Raw genomic sequence first — 18,003 nt, 5'->3', positions numbered from 1 at the left:
TCTGCCCGTCCATTTGTTCCACTGTTCCTATCGTCTGCAGGAAAGAAAACAAAATGACATGAATGAAAATCTGGATCTGTTCAGGCTGCACAACAAAGTTTCCTTTTACAGGTTTTATCTGGGTGAACAACTCAAAGGAGTTTTTGTATTTTGTGTTTTCCATAAAATGTTTATGTTATATATCAGATTCTGAGACTCTCAGTTATTGAGATCAGCTTCAATAACAGTATCATCAGTCTGTATTTAATGCCACTCTGACAGTTTTATAACTGGTTTTAAGATATTTTACTTTTATTTTGAACTGGCACTGGACCAATGACAGCTTTCATTCTTTTATGTGTAACTGTTGAAGAGATTAGCCTTTAATGAAATGTACAACTACGAGATCACGGTCTAACTCTACGAGTTTCTTATAGTCAACGTAATCCCAATTTAATCTGACAGCATCAGTCATGTTTTGACATCTGAGCAAACACCATCCACTAGCAGCTCTCTCTCTTTGTGGATGATGTAAAACCTCCTCTAGTCTCTAAGGCTTTGTTAAACATGGAATTGGTCCTGTGGGTCATTGTCTGCTCTCTGTTATAAAACTTATTCATCATTGTTGTCTTGTTTTTGGGAGTAAACGTTTTTTAACTTTTCTGACAATGTGCAGTTTAATAATTTTATAATTTTGTTTCACTCTGTTGGAAGCACTGGATGTTTGGAATATATGTAATGCTATTGGATGATAAGTATTATTATTATTAAATGCACAACAGAGGATAACATGTACAGCAGGAAGGCTAACTTCACTTCATTATCTTTAGTCACATTCAAGAAAATCCCTTTTGTACAGATGTATGATGCAGCTGATACTATTGTCTACAACTGATGCAACAAGGTTTTAATCCTGATTAAAGTTCAAACCCTGCAGACAGAAACCTTTCTTTGGTATCAGATAAAGCAGCTGGTTACAGGACAGATTAGTGGAACCCTTCTGGAGAACATGGAGGTCCACATTATAACATCACCCTGTCCTCCCCTCTATATATATATAGATATAGATATATATCTATATCTATATATATATATATCTAGATATATCTATCTATCTAGATATATCTATCTATATATATATATATAGATATATATAGATATATAGATATATCTAGATAGATATAGATATATATATCTAGATATATATATCTATATCTATATATATATCTATATCTATATATCTATATATATATAGATATATATAGATATCTATATAGATATAGATATATATATCTAGATATATATCTATATCTATATCTATATATCTATATAGATATAGATATATATAGATATCTATATAGATATAGATATATATATCTAGATATATATCTATATCTATATCTATATATATATATATATCTATATATATATATATATAGATATATATATATAGATATAGATAACAGAATTATGTCAGAGTGTTTGATACAGAGGTTATCTGTATTCTGACTAGTTGACAAAAGTCCATCAGAGACTCTCAAACCAGTCTCATGAGTAAATGAACAACATCTTTAACTGTTTAATGAAAGTACTCACCAACAACAAGCTTTATGTAGAAGGTTTGTCTTGGTTCAATAAGTGGAAAATCACAGGTGTAGTTTCCACTGTCATTCAGCTGCGTATTATTGATCATTATGGAGGCGCTGCCGTTCTTCAGTTGATCTTTAAAATGTGAGACTCGACCTTTGAACTGCTCATCTTGACCTGTAGGGTTGTTATTGGAATGAGTGCCTCCATCATAATAGAACACCTGCTTCTGATCTTTCTTCCACTCAAAGTGCTCAAACGTAATGCTCTTCTGAGTGCTGAGGGAACAGGGTAGAATAACATCACTGTCTTCTGTGACGACCACTGGCTCTGAAAGATAAAAACATTATTAATCAGTATGATTACATGCAGAGTCATTAAGTGAAGACAGAAATATGGAAGTTGGTTGTTTTCATATTCAATTTATCATAGAACTACTAACTGTAGTTTGTTGACCCTGTCTAGCACATTGTCCTCAGTTAATCCTGTGAACTCTGCCCTCAATGGAAAACTAGAAACATCTTATTTTATCATTCAACTCTTTATTTTATTTAAAATGTATATGTATGAACTTGCTAGCAAAGCCAAAAGGTAACACATGTGCTCAAACCTCACTGTGGTAAAGTGAGCCACAGTCAAAATGTGGTTGCACCTACAGTAGGGTTATTATGGTAGGAAGGTCCTGAAAGATACATATAGCCGTTGTTCTTTTATGAAAATGACTAATACTTTTAGTCATAACATTATTTATGTTAATAAAATAACTGAAAAAAGTGAATGTTGAACATTTTATATTTATTTTATATATTGTGTCTATTATTGTAATTATTATTATTTCAGTATTTAGTCATTTTCATAAAAGAACAACAGCTATATGTATCTTTCAGGACCTTCCTACCGTAATAACCCTACTGTAGGTGCAACCACATTCTGACTGCGGCTCACTTTACCACAGTTTCTCTCTCTGCGGCTCAAGTTACCGCAGTGAGGAACGAAAAAGAAACAAGAAAAACTTAAAATCAACAGTAGGAAATATAAATATAGATATATATTTGGTTGCACTGCCTTACACTTTGTGGGCAGAGAAGTTAGAAAAACTGTAAAATAAATAAATAAAAAAATAAAACTGTTTATAAACTTATGTTGTTAAAATATTCTTCCAGCTCAAAAATATTTATTAGCTCAATTTTAAAATGACAAAAAAAAACCTTTTAATAAACCTTTTACTTTCTCACTGACTCAGATATAATATTGTAAAATATCAGAGTCTGAAGTTTGACACTCGGTGCAGAGAACCGTTAGTTTTAGAAGAGGAAGAGGAGACGCCCAAACACACACACACACACACTCACTCACACACACACACACACACACACACACACACACACACACACATGCGCGCGCACACACACTCACACACACGCACACACACACACACACACACACACACGTACACGCACACGCACACACACACACACACACACAGGCGGTAATGATCTGAGTTCTATAGCAGCTCCTAACATACTGAATAGATCCATCATACGGCTGTAATTGATCACAATGATGATGTAATCAAGTCAATCAATAATATCGATTATCAGGATGCATTTTACATCACGTTACAGCTGTTTGCTTTGGTTTCAGACAGCTTCAGAAATAAAAGAAGAGTGATGAGTTTTCTTACTGTGATCAGCAGCCGTTCCTGCAGACCAGGTCAGCAGACAGAGACACACGAGAGGAAGAAGATCCATAGTCTTCCTCTGAGGATGAAACATCAGCTCACTGATCAGCTCTCTTTAGAACGGAACCTCAGACACTCCTCACTGCGTACAGACCGATCTCAAACACTTTCGGTTTCACAGTTTCTGCAAACTGCAACGACAGGAAGAAATCCTTCAGAATAAAAGCATAATCTATACCTTTGATTTATTAATTCTGCAGAACAAACTGCTCCAATCTGTCAGAATCCTCCACCTGAGCAGAACTTTATCTTCACATGAATCTATTCATCCATATGTTCACTGCACATTTCCACCTTTACTGTTAGTTTATTGAGCTTTCAGACAACACAATTTAAAATAAACAAAGAGTATAAAGCCAGAAAATAAAATGTGCAATTATCTAAGATACAAACTATTATCTCATATCACAAATCCAATGTTAAAGCACAAATGTCAGAACTTCTGTTGACCTGTAGCTCAACTTTCAGTGCAGTTTCTCCACAACAAAAGCAAATGAGGAAGTTGATTCCCTTCTCTGAAAACCTCATAAAGTTCCTTAATCAGCAGAGAAAGTTTGATTTGTCTTCTGAAAGGGAGACCCTGGCTCGCCCCATCAGAAACATCAGCAGCCAAAGTTATCCAGTCAGTTAGGTGTTCAACTATCAATAACCTTTATCATATGTTTTTATATATATAATTATATATATTCACTGTTTCTGTGCCTGAATAACCATCCATCCATCCGTCCATCCATCCATCCATCCATCCATCCGTCCGTCCATCTGTCCGTAATGTAACAGAGAACTGACACACAGGGGCAGAGACAGTCAGTCCACAGCTGGGAAGCCAACCACCCACCTCTGAAATTCTACCAATTCAAATAAAACAGCACACTAATGAAAACGTGCCGCCATCAGAAGTGAGTGAACTCCCAGAACTCCAACCACACTGTGACTGGAGGCCACCAGCAGCTGCAGCACTAGAAACAAAAACCCTCCAGTATATAAAGTCAATTATACAAATAACAGTGGAAATAAAGACACTAAAACTAAAACACACAGCAACAAAGTGTGTGAGGCGGCCGTCTGCAGTCTCCACACCTGCTGCACAGGAGCTCTTCACTTTGTGGCTCTCACCTGAGAAAGGACTTACTTCAGGTGCAGAAGCTCAGAAATAACACACACACACACACACACACACACATAACAGCAAGTGGCATTTCCTGTGGCTCCTTCATAATAAAAGCTAAAAGGTGTTTTGGAAATGGAATACTTTTAATGTGAAGGAACAGCAACAGGAAATGTTTGGTTTGCATTAACAGTGAACGCTCCAGCATTAACAATGAATAAAACATTAATAATAGTTGTTGTAATAAAGGCATAATGCATACAAATATATATATATAAACGTTTTCTTGCTCAGGTGCCTTGAACTCATCATTGTTACCTGTGGCACAGGAAGATGACGTCTCGTTCTTAGAAGTTTCTGATTGGCTCTGTAGATTTTCCAATCAAAGAAACAGCTGGTGTGGAACATTTTATCCCCTCACAGACTGTCACTGTGAGAAAACACCCTCTGCTGACACAATAAAGACTTAAATACAACAAACACATCGTAGCCAACTGGCATTTTCCATGGCTGAGAAATAACACCAAAGAGGAAAAACTGCAGTTCCTTGAACGACCACCAGAGGCTGGCTCCAACAGTGAGTCAGTCTCCATAAGGCCCCATATTAAAATGAAATACACGTTTACAGCCTGGTTCAAACTGGTCTCTATAGGTACATTCTCTGTTTCTGACAACTGTATGAGGAGCAGTGGCGGCTGGCCAATAGAGGGCGCCGCCCCCTTGAGAATAAAAATAAATAAAAAATAACAATAATAATGATAATGATAAAAATATCAGTATGTCAATATTTGTGTGTTTGAAATATGGAATGCAGCCAGTAATATGTGTAAAATATCCTCTGCCTGTCTGAAGCCTCATCAGCTCTGGCCGATAGAGAAAGCGGGTCTATGTAGCAGTTAAGCCAATTGCTAATTTAAGATATGAATGCATGACAGAAAATTCAGCCAATCAGCGTCCTTAAATCGAAACCAAGAAGGGAGATTATTTTATCGCCCCAAGTTCGCCTCTGATAAAATAAGGACCGGGCTCTAGGGCGCGAACGATACTCCTCCAAGACCCCACCCTAACTCGGTGAAATCTCTCCTCCAAGATCCGTTTGAGAGGAGAACTTTGTTGGAGAAAGTTGGGGTGAAAGAGCTGGGCCCAGATCAACCTGAGCTCTCAATCAGACAGCAGGCTAGAGAGAAAGGGAAGCAGTATATGGCGGCGGCTTCTCCCGTAGCCGGTACACCGGGAAGGCTTGGCTAGCTGGGTGCACTCATGCTTTTTAAAAGGACGGGGACAGATCCAGCATGGACAGTTACCGGAGTGAGGGATAGGAAGCACCTGTCAGAGAAGGTAAAGAAACACAAGAACACCAGGGCACACATGGATAACTCTGTAAAGCTAGCCATATTAGGAAGGGTGAACATCAGTACGCAGCTGGATGACGACCACAGGATTGATGAGGAAACATCATGAGGAGGTGGATAAAAACAGACACAGTTTATCCAGAATTAGCGACTGTGTGAAGTTTTGTGGGACTTTTGAGTTGGCCTTGCGTGGGCATGACGAGACTGACTCGGACTCCTCGGACAACCCCGCAGTTTCCCGGGCTTGGTGGATTTAGTTGCCTCCATTGACAGTGTGCTGGAGGAGCACCTGAACACAGCTCCCAGCTGAGGGCAGTCAAAGACATACAGAACCAGCTGTTGGACTGGAAACAGTCAGTTCAGTTCAGTTTACAATGCAAATGAAAGGCTTGTGCAATATGATGTTTATGTTTTTGTGTAATAATGGTAATGGGCAAACTTCCCTGCTCTGCTGTGTACAGGAAGAGCCGATCGCAACCGGAAGGACCCGAGTTGTCCCGAAGGAACGTCAGAACCGTCCCGACCTGTCGAGTGCTGCACACCTCCTTCTCTGTTACGACAGCGTTGAGCAGAGCCAAAGAACTTGTGTCCGCTGTGCGTGAGTGCAGAGTCAGTTTATATTCACTGTTTATTGTTAGTTTATTGTTTATTGTTAGTTTATTGTTTATTGTTAGTTTATTGTTTATTGTTAGTTTATTGTTTATTGTTAGTTTATTGTTTATTGTTAGCCGCAATGTTGTAAAAGTACAGACACACACATTGTTTTTGTACATTAGATATATTACCAGAGTCCGGTTAATATGTTTGAATTCCCTTATATATATATATATATATATATATATATATATATAAGGGAATTCATGTGATGATGCGGTCTGAGTGTCATTCCGACCTCAGGTTATTTTACTGCGTTGTACTGTGTATCTGTTTAGTTCACAGTCATATTGCTTTATTTCGTTAACATAATAATATATTTGCTGTTTATTTATTTGTATAATTCAGGAAACAACAACAAGACACATCCTGTACGTTGTTCGTGTGAGGAATTAATAAAGAAGGAAAACGTAATTCTCTGGAGTAGCTGCAGTTTTTCTTACCGGAAACTAAAGTCAGACTGTGTACGCCAGCATCCAAAATATAATCTACAGGTAAGATATCGACCGAAACAACACAGGATCCAAACTGCGCCTGTCGATACCTGCAATCGGTTCTTTTTGTACCCAGATCAAGAGAACAATGACTGTTTCTATGGTTTCGCTTTGGATGGCGGTAAAGCTTGCAGCTCAGTCTGTGCTGGAGTTGGCTGGTCAGCATCCGAGATCAACCGTGACCTATCAACACATGGCTCATTTAAATATTCAAATGAGCCATGTGCGCTCACTCGCAGTTGCTAGGTTACCACCAGGCTGTCAATCAAACTCTCAGCTACAGAGAACATAATGTGAGTTAATGTCGGTTGTTGGACTGAAATTCTGAAAATGCTCACACTCAGATGTAGATAGGTAAAGTCTATACATCTGAAACAGAAGGTGCTGTATTTGTTTACCCTTTATTTATCCAGATAAACCATTAAGAACAGTTTCTGTATGATGTTTATTAGACCTATGTAATCTGAATTGGAAGGGCACGTTGTCATGAGCTGTATCTTGTATATTTATTATTAGCTATGTGGTATGTGTATGCACCTTTATGGAATCTGCTGGAAAAACATTAAAATTTAAAACCAGATCATACCAAACAAATATCTGCTGTGTGTCCCTGTGTATGTAAAGTGTCCTCCTTTCTGATGGGAAGGAAATGGCCACCCTAACACAGAGCAACCGATAACTTCAGGTAATATGTAATATATATATATATATACACACATGTTTGTACAGTTATTAAATAAATATTTGAGCACTTTCAAAATGTATTTGTGTAAAAATCTTTTGAATGGGGAGGAGTGGTGACTTTACAAAGTTGAAAAAAAGTATGGAATGAAGTACTCAATTGGTATCGGTATCGTGTTAAGGGTACTGGTATCGGTACTGGTATCGGTACTGGTATCGGTACTGATACATTTTTAAATGATACCCAGCCCTACTGACTATTTCACTGAGCACTGGTGTTCTGCAGTTTGTGTTAAATTGTAATGCGATGGTTACAGAAACAAAAAAGTGTGGCACAGCCCCACCGAGAATATTTTTCACCAGCCGCCACTGACGAGGAGTGAATGTTTATACAGCTCACTCCTTTAAATTATATAAAGACTTAAAGTTACACATAATTAAAGGCCGTTACAGGTGGCGTTCAGTGACCAGGCTACATTCAGCAGAGTCAGGGCTGCCAAGATGGTGACGGTTAGAGCCGACCACTGAGCTTCACAACGGCTCTTCAGAAACCTCTGGGTGACGTCACAGAGACTACAGCCATTTTTATTGATCCAGTGTCTGATCATAGCATCACTGCACAAATGATACATTATTAATATATTATTATATAAAGACAAAATCACAAAGCTTTGTTGTTCACAAACACACTGTCCTGATTAATAAACTGCTGTGTCGTGGATTCATGACTCAGGGAAGTTGGCAGGTTGGTGGCTGGAGAAGCTTACTGGAAGGTCACAGGTTCAATTCCACCAAGCTGTGTCCGTCTGCTGCAGCTGTGCTCTTTAATGTTCATGAACTACACAAACTTTAGTCAGCTTCATTGCTAATATCTTTGTATCTGTGCAACACGCAGCACCCCTCTATCCTTAGAAAGAATCACTGTCACTGATTTAAAGTTGAATTTAAAATGAGGGAGAAAGCTTAGAAAGAGCGACAGAGGGATCTCTCTTCCAGGATGGATGGAACTGCTGCTGTATGTACAGAGCACACACAATGACAAAGCTCTGAAGTACATTCAGTTAGCAGCACTTTCTCTACACGTTTGGAAGGGGAGTGTGAGGTGCTTTGGTTGCAGTCTGCAATCTCACCACTAGATGTCACTAAATCCTACACACTGGATCTTTAAAGAGGAAGTTCCTGTCAAAATAAAGGTCCTTTTGTGTGCAATGTGCTGCCTGTCTCTCCCCTCATTGTGGTGCTGTCTGATAGTTGCTGTCCCTATATGCAGCAGCCCTCTCTGATTAGATTCTACCTCAAACAGTCTGAACACACAGAAACATCAAAAACAGTCCCAACACACAGTTTGACATTTTTCAGCTTTTATTCAAACGTTTGTATAGAAATGATGAAGCACTGCCTGAGATTACATGATAGCTTCCAAATGCATCATCAGCAAACAACAGAAACATACATGAACTTTGAGACAATTCAAACATCAGTCAGCAACACTTTATTATGCAGGACTGTTGTATTAGCCTGCATTAGCTTTAGCTAGGTGGACCTAATAAACTGGACACTGAGTGTGGAGTTCAGTGTGGAACTGTACCTGACACACTCTGACTCACCTTAACAAATAAACAAACAATACAGGGTTGTCCCAAATAATGTCAATAACACAAATATGTCAATAAAACACAAAGTCACATTATATTTCACTTTAGCTGCAAAACATTCCCATTCATTTCCAGTAAGAGCAGCTTTAGTTCAGTGAAGGCTTTTAATGGCCATGTGTAGCTCAGTTAGGACCTTTAACAACTACAAGCAGTCTGATAATATTGGTAAATAGACAGTAAATATCAACAGAATGAACAACTGTTAAGACTCTAAACATGAGATATATATCAAGAATGTGTTGTGTTATCTACTCATTATGACTATGTTGATGAAAAGACATTATTTAAACTTACCTCTCTTACAACTCAGTTTGAACTAGAACAAAACCAACAACCAAAAGAATAATGGGAACGAACACACCAACAACCAATCCAGTGGAGTCTGAAACAGATGACAGAGAGTTAATGTCATTAATGTCATAGATTCAATGATAAAGCCTTCAATCATACATCAGCTGTGATTGGTTGCTGCAGTCAATGAAGCTACATTTCTACCAACATGTTTGTCATCTGGGACCCTCACTGCAACACAATGCTACTAATGACAAGTTTCCATTGTGCAGTAAAAACTGACACTCAAAGCAAAGTCTATCTATCTATCTATCTGTCTGTCTCACCATTACGAGCATATGTGTCAGCAGAAATCTGATGGTTGATGTCCTCCTGTGTAACTACACAGGTGAAGTGGTCGGTCTTGGTCAAAGGAGCTTGTAGGATGACGTCGTAGCTTCCTCCTCTTTCTGTGACCTGTGGTTCTTTAGCAGGAAGGATGTTTCCAGCACTGTCCTTCCACTCTACTTTAGGTTGTGGAGAAACACCTCGAACAACACACTGCAGCAGCTCCCCGTCCTTTGTTTTAACTACTTTGACAGAAGGCTCTGGAGCTGCACCTGTGAACATAAACTATAAGTTAATAGTGAAGAAAATAATACGTCAACATTTCTAACTTCCTACCAAAAATTTGTGAAACACAGTATTTCTGACTTAAATCACTCTGTGCAATGACAATGTGATGTGAAAGTTGAATCTAATCTACTTAATAGATTGTACAGGTGGAGCTAATAAATGGGCCACTGAGTGTATTTGATCAACAGTCTCATGCTGCCAGAACAGAAAACTCATCATTCAATTGGTTTCAATTGTTCTTTTGTAGCCAACAGCAGCTGATGAAAGATTTCACTGGAGTACGTTCACACTGCAACACTTAGAGCTCAATTCGGATTTATTGCTCACATCGGATTCTTTTTGTTTGGCTGCTCACGTTATTGTTTGAATATCAGATTCCAGTGTGAACAGGTCCCGGTCCTGAAGTGAGCAGCATGATGAATGTGGATCTAGAGTGACGTTAAAGTCACATGACTTCTGATACGACTGTTCACACTGAGGTCACACTGCAAAACATCAGAGCTGAATCTGATCTGGACCACAAACACACACACACACACACACACACACACACACACACACACACACACACACACACACACACACACACTAATTACAACAATTGTATCAAGTAGATTCCAACAACCTGAAACTTTCCTACGATGTTGCAACAAAGTATGAACAGACTGAAATGTGCCAACAGAGAGCCGTCACTCAAAGGGAGAACACATTTCCACCCTTTTTGGTATCATATGAAAGTAGGTGTTAATATTTACACAGTGCTGAGCGCGGGTGCACAGTACCCTATCCTATGTAGCACTCCACTAGTGGGAGGATGCATCGGGTTGTGCCAGTGGTAAATCCAATAGAAAGCAAGCAGTCAGTACAGAGAGATAGAATCCTCATTACAGTGAAAAATGCATTCAAATAATGCTTGTTGGTAATGTATTAGTGACCCCCCCCACAGACGGAGGGTTTTACTGCTTTCATGGGAGCTCAGACCCCTTCTTATGGGAGCTCCACTCCCACTGGCTCCCACAGAACTCCAACCCTGGTTCACACTGCAGACACAAGTGGCCCAAATCTGATTGATTGGATCATTAATGGAACTCAGATCTGATTGTTTTAGAACAGTGTGAACAGCACCAATCACACTGAATCTGATCTTTTACATTCTGATTTGGGCCACTTTCATTCAACAGTCATATTCAAATTCATGTGACTTTTACGTCACTCTAGATCCACGTTGGTCACGCGGTTTACTTCAGGACCGGGACCTGTCCACACTGGAATCTGATATGGGCCACATCTTAAACATAATGTGAACAGCCAAACAAAACAAAGAATGTGATGTGAGCAATGAATCAGAATTGAGCACTAAGGCTTGCAGTGTGAACGTAGCTGTCCCAAATCAGAGTTTAAAAGATCACATTCATGTGATTGAGTCACATATGAGCAAAACTATCTGATTGGGCCACTTTTACCTGCAGTGTGAACGCAGCACATTGTCTCCAAAGGAAGGAGAGCATTCTCATTATTTGATCTTTAAAACTACAGCTTTGTTATCTTTTATCATTTGAATGGATCAATCACTCTACAATCCATACTAATTCAATTCTGATCAAATATTTCACATTGACCAAATCAGCCCCGAATGAGACGAGAGGTGAACTGTTCCAACAATAATGAGACAAACATGAGGCCTGTCCAAACCTTTCCCTGAGATTCATACAGTACTTTTTATTGCACTCAACTAATATAAAAACTCTTCTGAAATATGAAACACAGGCTTTTTAAAATCAAACACACCTCGTTTCAGAAATTGGATCAGTGAGAAATTTCTGCTCAACATTGTCGTGCTGCTCAGATCTCAAATTCAGGTTTTGGCGACAGGTTTGACTCACTGACTATAACTCAGATTAACAAACATTTAGAGACAGACGGGGACGAGGACTCAAGGACTGGGCTTCACTACAAGTTTGAGCTACTTGTACTTTACTTGAGTATTTTCACTTTATACTACTTTATACTTCTACTTCACTACATTTCAGAGGGAAATATTGAACTCTTTACATTTATCAGACTGATGTAGTTATTTAATTTGATCTAACATACAAACACATGATCAACATATAAAATATAATACTTTTTTATTATACTTTTGCTTTTTTTACGTACATTTTGCTGATACTCATCTCAGACTCAAATCCTCTGTAAAGCTTTAGTAGGTGTTGCTCTGTTTCTGTCTGTCTAGATGTATTCAGGAATGTTTAATATGGATTCATTCAGAAGCTGTGGCTCAATGAAATGACCAACACCCTTCACCTTGACAAAATAAGGTTCTCTCTGAAGAACAGACAGTCACAGTTTGATCACATCTGGCTGCCCTTTGTCTGCTACCTGAGAAACAACCAATAATGTACACTCCCTGTGTACTTTACTGGCCAATACAATTTCAATCGCTTGTTCTTTTACTATCTTTCCACTGCAACCTTTATTGTTGTACAGTACTTCCTGAGCAGAAGGGAGGGGAGGGGAGGGAGGGTGAGTTCAGAGTATATGTTGTTCAGTTAAGTGATGTTGATACTATCTGTTATATTAGCTTTGCTTCTCTTCAATGAAAATGTACACTGCACTCTCATGTCCTACATTTTGGAATCCTTCCTCAATAAAACAGACTTGACAAAAACAATGTGGATTCATTCAGAGAGAAATCTGCTGCCTAACTTCTCCTTTCAGCAATATCTGATTATTGTGTCAAATATAAAGGAACTGTCCTTAAAGTAGTAAAGTAATGTATATTTAGTCAGAGTGAGTTCAAAGCTGTGATGATGTTTGATGGTTCATGTTGTCATTGTCACTCAGAGTCAGATTATTTTCTATGAGCTCTTCTACTCACTCAGCAGCTCATATATTGTGTTCATGTAGCAAACTAGTTTTATCACTTGGTTCAATCAGTTCAACCACAGTCACACCTAGTAGTTAGTATGAGCTCATATTTACACCAACAGGCTCAACTGTAACAATCAGTGTGTGTGCTGGAACTCATTGTAGTTTGGTGCTGCACTAATCTTTGTTCAATAATCACATATATGTACATTGAAGTTGTCCAGGTGTGAACTCACAAACAGCCGGTGCAAGAGATTTCAAACAGGCAGTACAGGCAGCCTGTGGAGCTGCACTACAGGCCTCGTTTTGTGCACGCTGCCATCTCAACTGGAAAGTAGCCACAAACTATAGAGAAAGGAGGCTCAGAGTTGGGGCTGACCTTCAGTCTGTGCACGCCAGTGAACAAGTGGCAGTGACAAGAGCTGGGAATCACAAGAGGGTTTTTATGTCACTGAAAAATAGCTTTAGTGTTGGAACATCCATTCAGTGACACATCTGAAGAGCGAGTATTTCATCTCATCAGCCTCTCGTCATCAAAAAGCTTGTTGGTAAAAATGTAATGTGACTGTTGATTTGCAACCTGCAAACCTCCAAAAGGCAGCAGAAGTTCTGCTTCAGGAGACAGAGCTCAAATGTTTCAGTACTAAAAGTTTCATGCTGCACTTCTCAATGAGCACAGTTTCTCTGAAACACAACAACAACATGAACATAACAGGGTGGGAAATTAGCAGCAGCTACCAACCAAACGCTGCTAAAAACTTGTAACAGAGTATTTTTACTCTGTGGTTTCACTACTTTTACTGAAGTTAATAATGTGAGTTGTTCTTCCTCCACTGACTGCTGTCCAGTGAAGTCCACATTAAAATCATTATGTGCTTCTTGGTGGTGGGTCGGCTCTGTGTGTGTGTGTGTGTGTGTGTGTGTGTGTGTGTGTGTGTGTGTGTGGGTGTGTGGGTGTGTGTGTGAGTTCTTTCTGTTATTTCCCTCCAGACCCTCTCATTCTTCCTCTTATCTCTGTATATTAATGAAGTGGAGTCTCAGAATAAGAGTGAATTTAACAGCCAGTTTAAAAAATGTTCAACTTGTGTAGACGTCTTCATCACATTTTTCTTTGCGTTCAGTCTGAAGAACATTTACAAAAATTATTTGAATATAAAAATAGAACTTGGAAGAATCTCACCATTAAGAGCATATATGTCAGCAGAAATCTGATGGTTGATTTCCTTCTGTGTGACTACACAGGTGAAGTTGTCGGTCTTGGTTAAAGGAGCTTGTAGGATGACGTTGTAGCTTCCTCCTCTTTCTGTGACCTGTGGTTCTTTAGCAGGAAGGATGTTTCCAGCACTGTCCTTCCACTCTACTTTAGGTTGTGGAGAAGCACCTCGAACAGCACACTGCAGGACCATCCCATCATCTGTTTTAAGTGTTTTGACATACGGCTCTGGAGCTGCACCTGTGAACATAATAAAAACTATAAGATAATATTGAAGAACATGATAAGTCTTTTTTTGAGGTTTAATTGCACCTTCCAGCATCAGGGGTCATTCTTCAATTTCTACAAAAACAACACTTTATTCTGACTCACATCATGACAGAAGACAACCTTTGACTACTTAAACATATTTATTCTACACTTGTTAAAAATTATCTTGAAATGATATTGCATTTGTTGTCTGATATGTAAACAATATTTTATATTACACTAAAGGAATATTAAAATGTGTTATGAAATGTGAAACACAAGTTGTTATCTTCTGAAGTTTGTAGGATTGAGCTGCCAGTTATGTTAATGTTGCTTTTTCCTGTTTATTTTAGTTATAAAAGCAAATTTCTGTAATTTGGTTTCTTTGGCTGAGTTTTTAATAATTAACATATTACAGTATACTTTTTGGTTCCAGGCCTTTTAGTTGCAAGAGAAATGACATTAATAAATAAATGGGTTGTGAATATGTGTAAAACAGGTAATAATTTGATTATGCAGATTATGTTATTAATATAGAGACTAAAATGAGAATAAATGAAGCAAAAGTTTGAAGGAAACTTTTGGAGTCTCTGTTGATTATAAATGATGCTGGAAACACATAATGTCAAATCCAAAGTATCAAACTCATTTACACTACTGCCACACTCTGTGGAGTCAGAATGTTTTACTTTGTACAATTCAAGTTTTTATACAACTAGAGACCCATAAAATATTGACACACTGAATTATTACTAATATGTTTTTCCTGGAATTAGAAATATTAAACCATGTTAAATGTTTTTCAAACATTACATCCTCAGGAAAAATAAGGCTGATTAAAAATGTATGGTACAACTCCACTATTGAGAGGTTTTGTATTAATTGCCTCTCTGTTAGTAAATGTGAACAACAGTTTGTTTCAGAGACAGAAAATAAATCCAAAGTCACATAAAGTCCAGAGTAAATCTTAAAGTCCAGACTCTACAGAGCTAATAAATAAATAAATAAATAATAATAATAATGAATGAGTGTTGTAAATGGTCTCTGGAGCCAAACTGAAAACACAGCATGGAGATGGAGAGAGTGACGTCATCAGAGCCAGGACTCACCTTTGACCCCAGGGTATCTGTTTCTTAATGTTTTACAGCGCGGAGGTTGCACGCGACCCGACATTTCTATGGAGCAATAATAAATCAATCTATTTCATATTTGAATGCTGACTGTGGACGTTAATGTACTCATATTGGAGCTCGTTTGAAAGCTTACATGTTCGTTTTTTACACGGATTTAAGAAGCTCAATATAAGATTTACGACATTACAACAGCACTGTATTACTTTATGGCAGTAAACTCATTAGCAACTTACTAGCTATCCTGTCTAGCTGCAGTTCAAATGTATTTATGGGTCCAAAAACAGACATTTGGAGACGAACAGGAGCTCGTTTTAAAGAACTAAAGTCCACCGATTAAATCCAACTCGTTTCACTTCAAGCGGAAGTAAAAATAAGGAGAATAAAAGTCGATTGTGTCTCTCGGTTCATTTTAGCGCCGCTCATCAAACTTTAAAACTACGTCATTTCTGTCAATATTAAGTTATCAATTAAAGATTGGACCAATGATGTTCAGTCTCTCTGAAATCAGTAAACGCCCAGCAACAAAACAAACCAATCAGCATCTTTCTACGACCTAAAGTGAGCAAACTAACAGACCTTTAACTCCATCAGCCAATCACAGGAGAGCATCTTCACAGGAGCTCCACCTGTGTCTGATTGACAGATACTTTCATCCAATGGTAAGTCAGCACCGTGAAAACACGCTGAGTTTGTAGCCACTGAAATTACCTGTCTGACCATATATGGAAGTTAACGTTGTCGGACTTCCTGTGGTAGTGGGACTCCCACAGAACACAGAAACTTTATTTATCTGTTTACACAGACATTATTCAGTGATAATTAATATGTACATCTTTATTTAAATATTAAAAACAGATTTTTATAGTTCAATTAAACTCTTAGTGACATTTATTCAGGGTCAGAGTGAGGTTAAAGGGATTTATTGTCATCATTTGGGAACTTTGGAGAAGTTTTAGAGAGCTCTGTGGACACCTGCTGGAGATAATCTGTACTGCACTTTCTAAAATATCTCAGAGCCACTTCTGTCTGTCAACATCAAAGTTTCTACAGACATTATAGACAAGTTGAGGGAGAGATCCTGAGAACTTCAGCCTGATAGTCTGTATTATGTCTTATTTACTGGATTTTAAACAAAAGTCAAATGAAAACAAAAACAAGAAAACTTCTATTTGTTTCTGTTTCGTCATTAAACAATTTAACTCTCTCAGAGCCTTCAGTAAGATTAACACACCTGATGAAACCTCAGAGTGTTTGCTTTACTGTGATTAAATGAACATGTATCAGTTCCTCATGTTTGTGCTATTAAACAGTTTAAAACTGGTAGATACTGAGAATCAGAAATGCACATCAATAAAATGAACCCCAAGAGGTTAAGATATTGCGCTCTGGGTCAGGATCTAAAAGGCAAAACAGAATTATATCAGAGGGTTTGGAAAGCAGAGAGGTAATAAAAACCTGAGAGTGCACACTGATTTCAGACTGCTGAGATTTCATTGTACAGAGACATAATGATCAATGCGTCACTAATATCATGTTTGATACAGAGGTAATCAGTCCAGATGTGGCTGCAGCGCTGTGGGGACGAGGCTCTGCCAGATGGGGATTCTGACTACTTGACAAAAGTCCATCAGAGACTCTCAAACCAGTCTCATGAGTAAATGAACAACATCTTTAACTGTTTAATGAAAGTACTCACCAAAAACCACAAGCTCAATGTAGAAGGTTTGTCTTGGTTGAAGATCTGGAAAATCACAGGTGTAGTTTCCACTGTCAGATATCTTCGTATTATTGATCTTTATGGAGGCGTTACCGTTCTTCAGTTGATCTTCAAAATGTGAGACTCGACATTTGAACTGCTCATCTTGACCTTTATGGTCGTTATTGGAATGCCTGCCTCCATCATAAAAGAACACCTGCTTCTGACCATCTTTCTTCCACTCAAAGTGCTCATACGTAATGCTCTGCTGAGTGCTGAGGGAACAGGGTAGAATAACATAACTGCCTTGTTCCACCTTGACAACCACTGGACCTGGAAGATAAAAACATTATTAATCAGTATGTTTACATGCAGAGTCATTAAGTAAAGACAGAAATATGGACGTTTGTTTTAATACATCAATTTATGATTTAACAACTAACTTTCTTGTTTATTGACCTGTTCTAGCACATTGTCCTCCAGATTGAATATTTGTACTTTTACTGCTTTTTTAACAGACACACAGATTCACAGATATAACAAAAACTATATATAACAACTAACTTTTCCTTTTCATCACTGACTCTGCTGTCAGTCAGACTCTCTGTCTGCTCTCTCAACACACAAAGAAGAAGAAAGAGGAAACAAGAGAGAGCGACGAGGAAAACTCAGAACTAAAAGTGAAAC

At 38.2% G+C, this 18,003-nt stretch overlaps 2 protein-coding genes across 13 annotated transcripts in view; one reads left to right on the top strand and one right to left on the bottom strand.

Annotated features, from left to right (window-relative positions):
- The window catches only part of LOC127371738 (neogenin-like), a 197,338-nt gene that overhangs the window by 29,269 nt on the left and 150,066 nt on the right, over positions 1-18,003 (top strand). The window lies entirely within an intron of this gene.
- The window catches only part of LOC127371740 (butyrophilin-like protein 2), an 83,256-nt gene that overhangs the window by 16,572 nt on the left and 48,681 nt on the right, over positions 1-18,003 (bottom strand). For 5 of the 12 annotated variants that reach the window (XM_051414746.1, XM_051414739.1, XM_051414737.1 and 2 more), the window contains 2 exons: positions 9,869-10,141; positions 8,941-9,633 (listed from right to left, as the gene is read on the bottom strand). In XM_051414746.1, the coding sequence (XP_051270706.1) occupies positions 9,551-9,633; positions 9,869-10,141 (356 nt within the window). In that variant the 3' untranslated portion in view covers positions 8,941-9,550. Of the gene's footprint in view, positions 1-8,940; positions 9,634-9,868; positions 10,142-14,205; positions 14,479-18,003 lie in introns of those variants that run through there. The other 7 variants (XM_051414740.1, XM_051414749.1, XM_051414745.1 and 4 more) reach the window with 4 other exon arrangements.

This window comes from Dicentrarchus labrax, unplaced genomic scaffold, assembly GCF_905237075.1.
Source record: "Dicentrarchus labrax unplaced genomic scaffold, dlabrax2021, whole genome shotgun sequence".
Lineage (NCBI taxonomy): Eukaryota > Metazoa > Chordata > Actinopteri > Moronidae > Dicentrarchus > Dicentrarchus labrax.
This window is presented reverse-complemented; position numbering and strand designations above follow the sequence as displayed.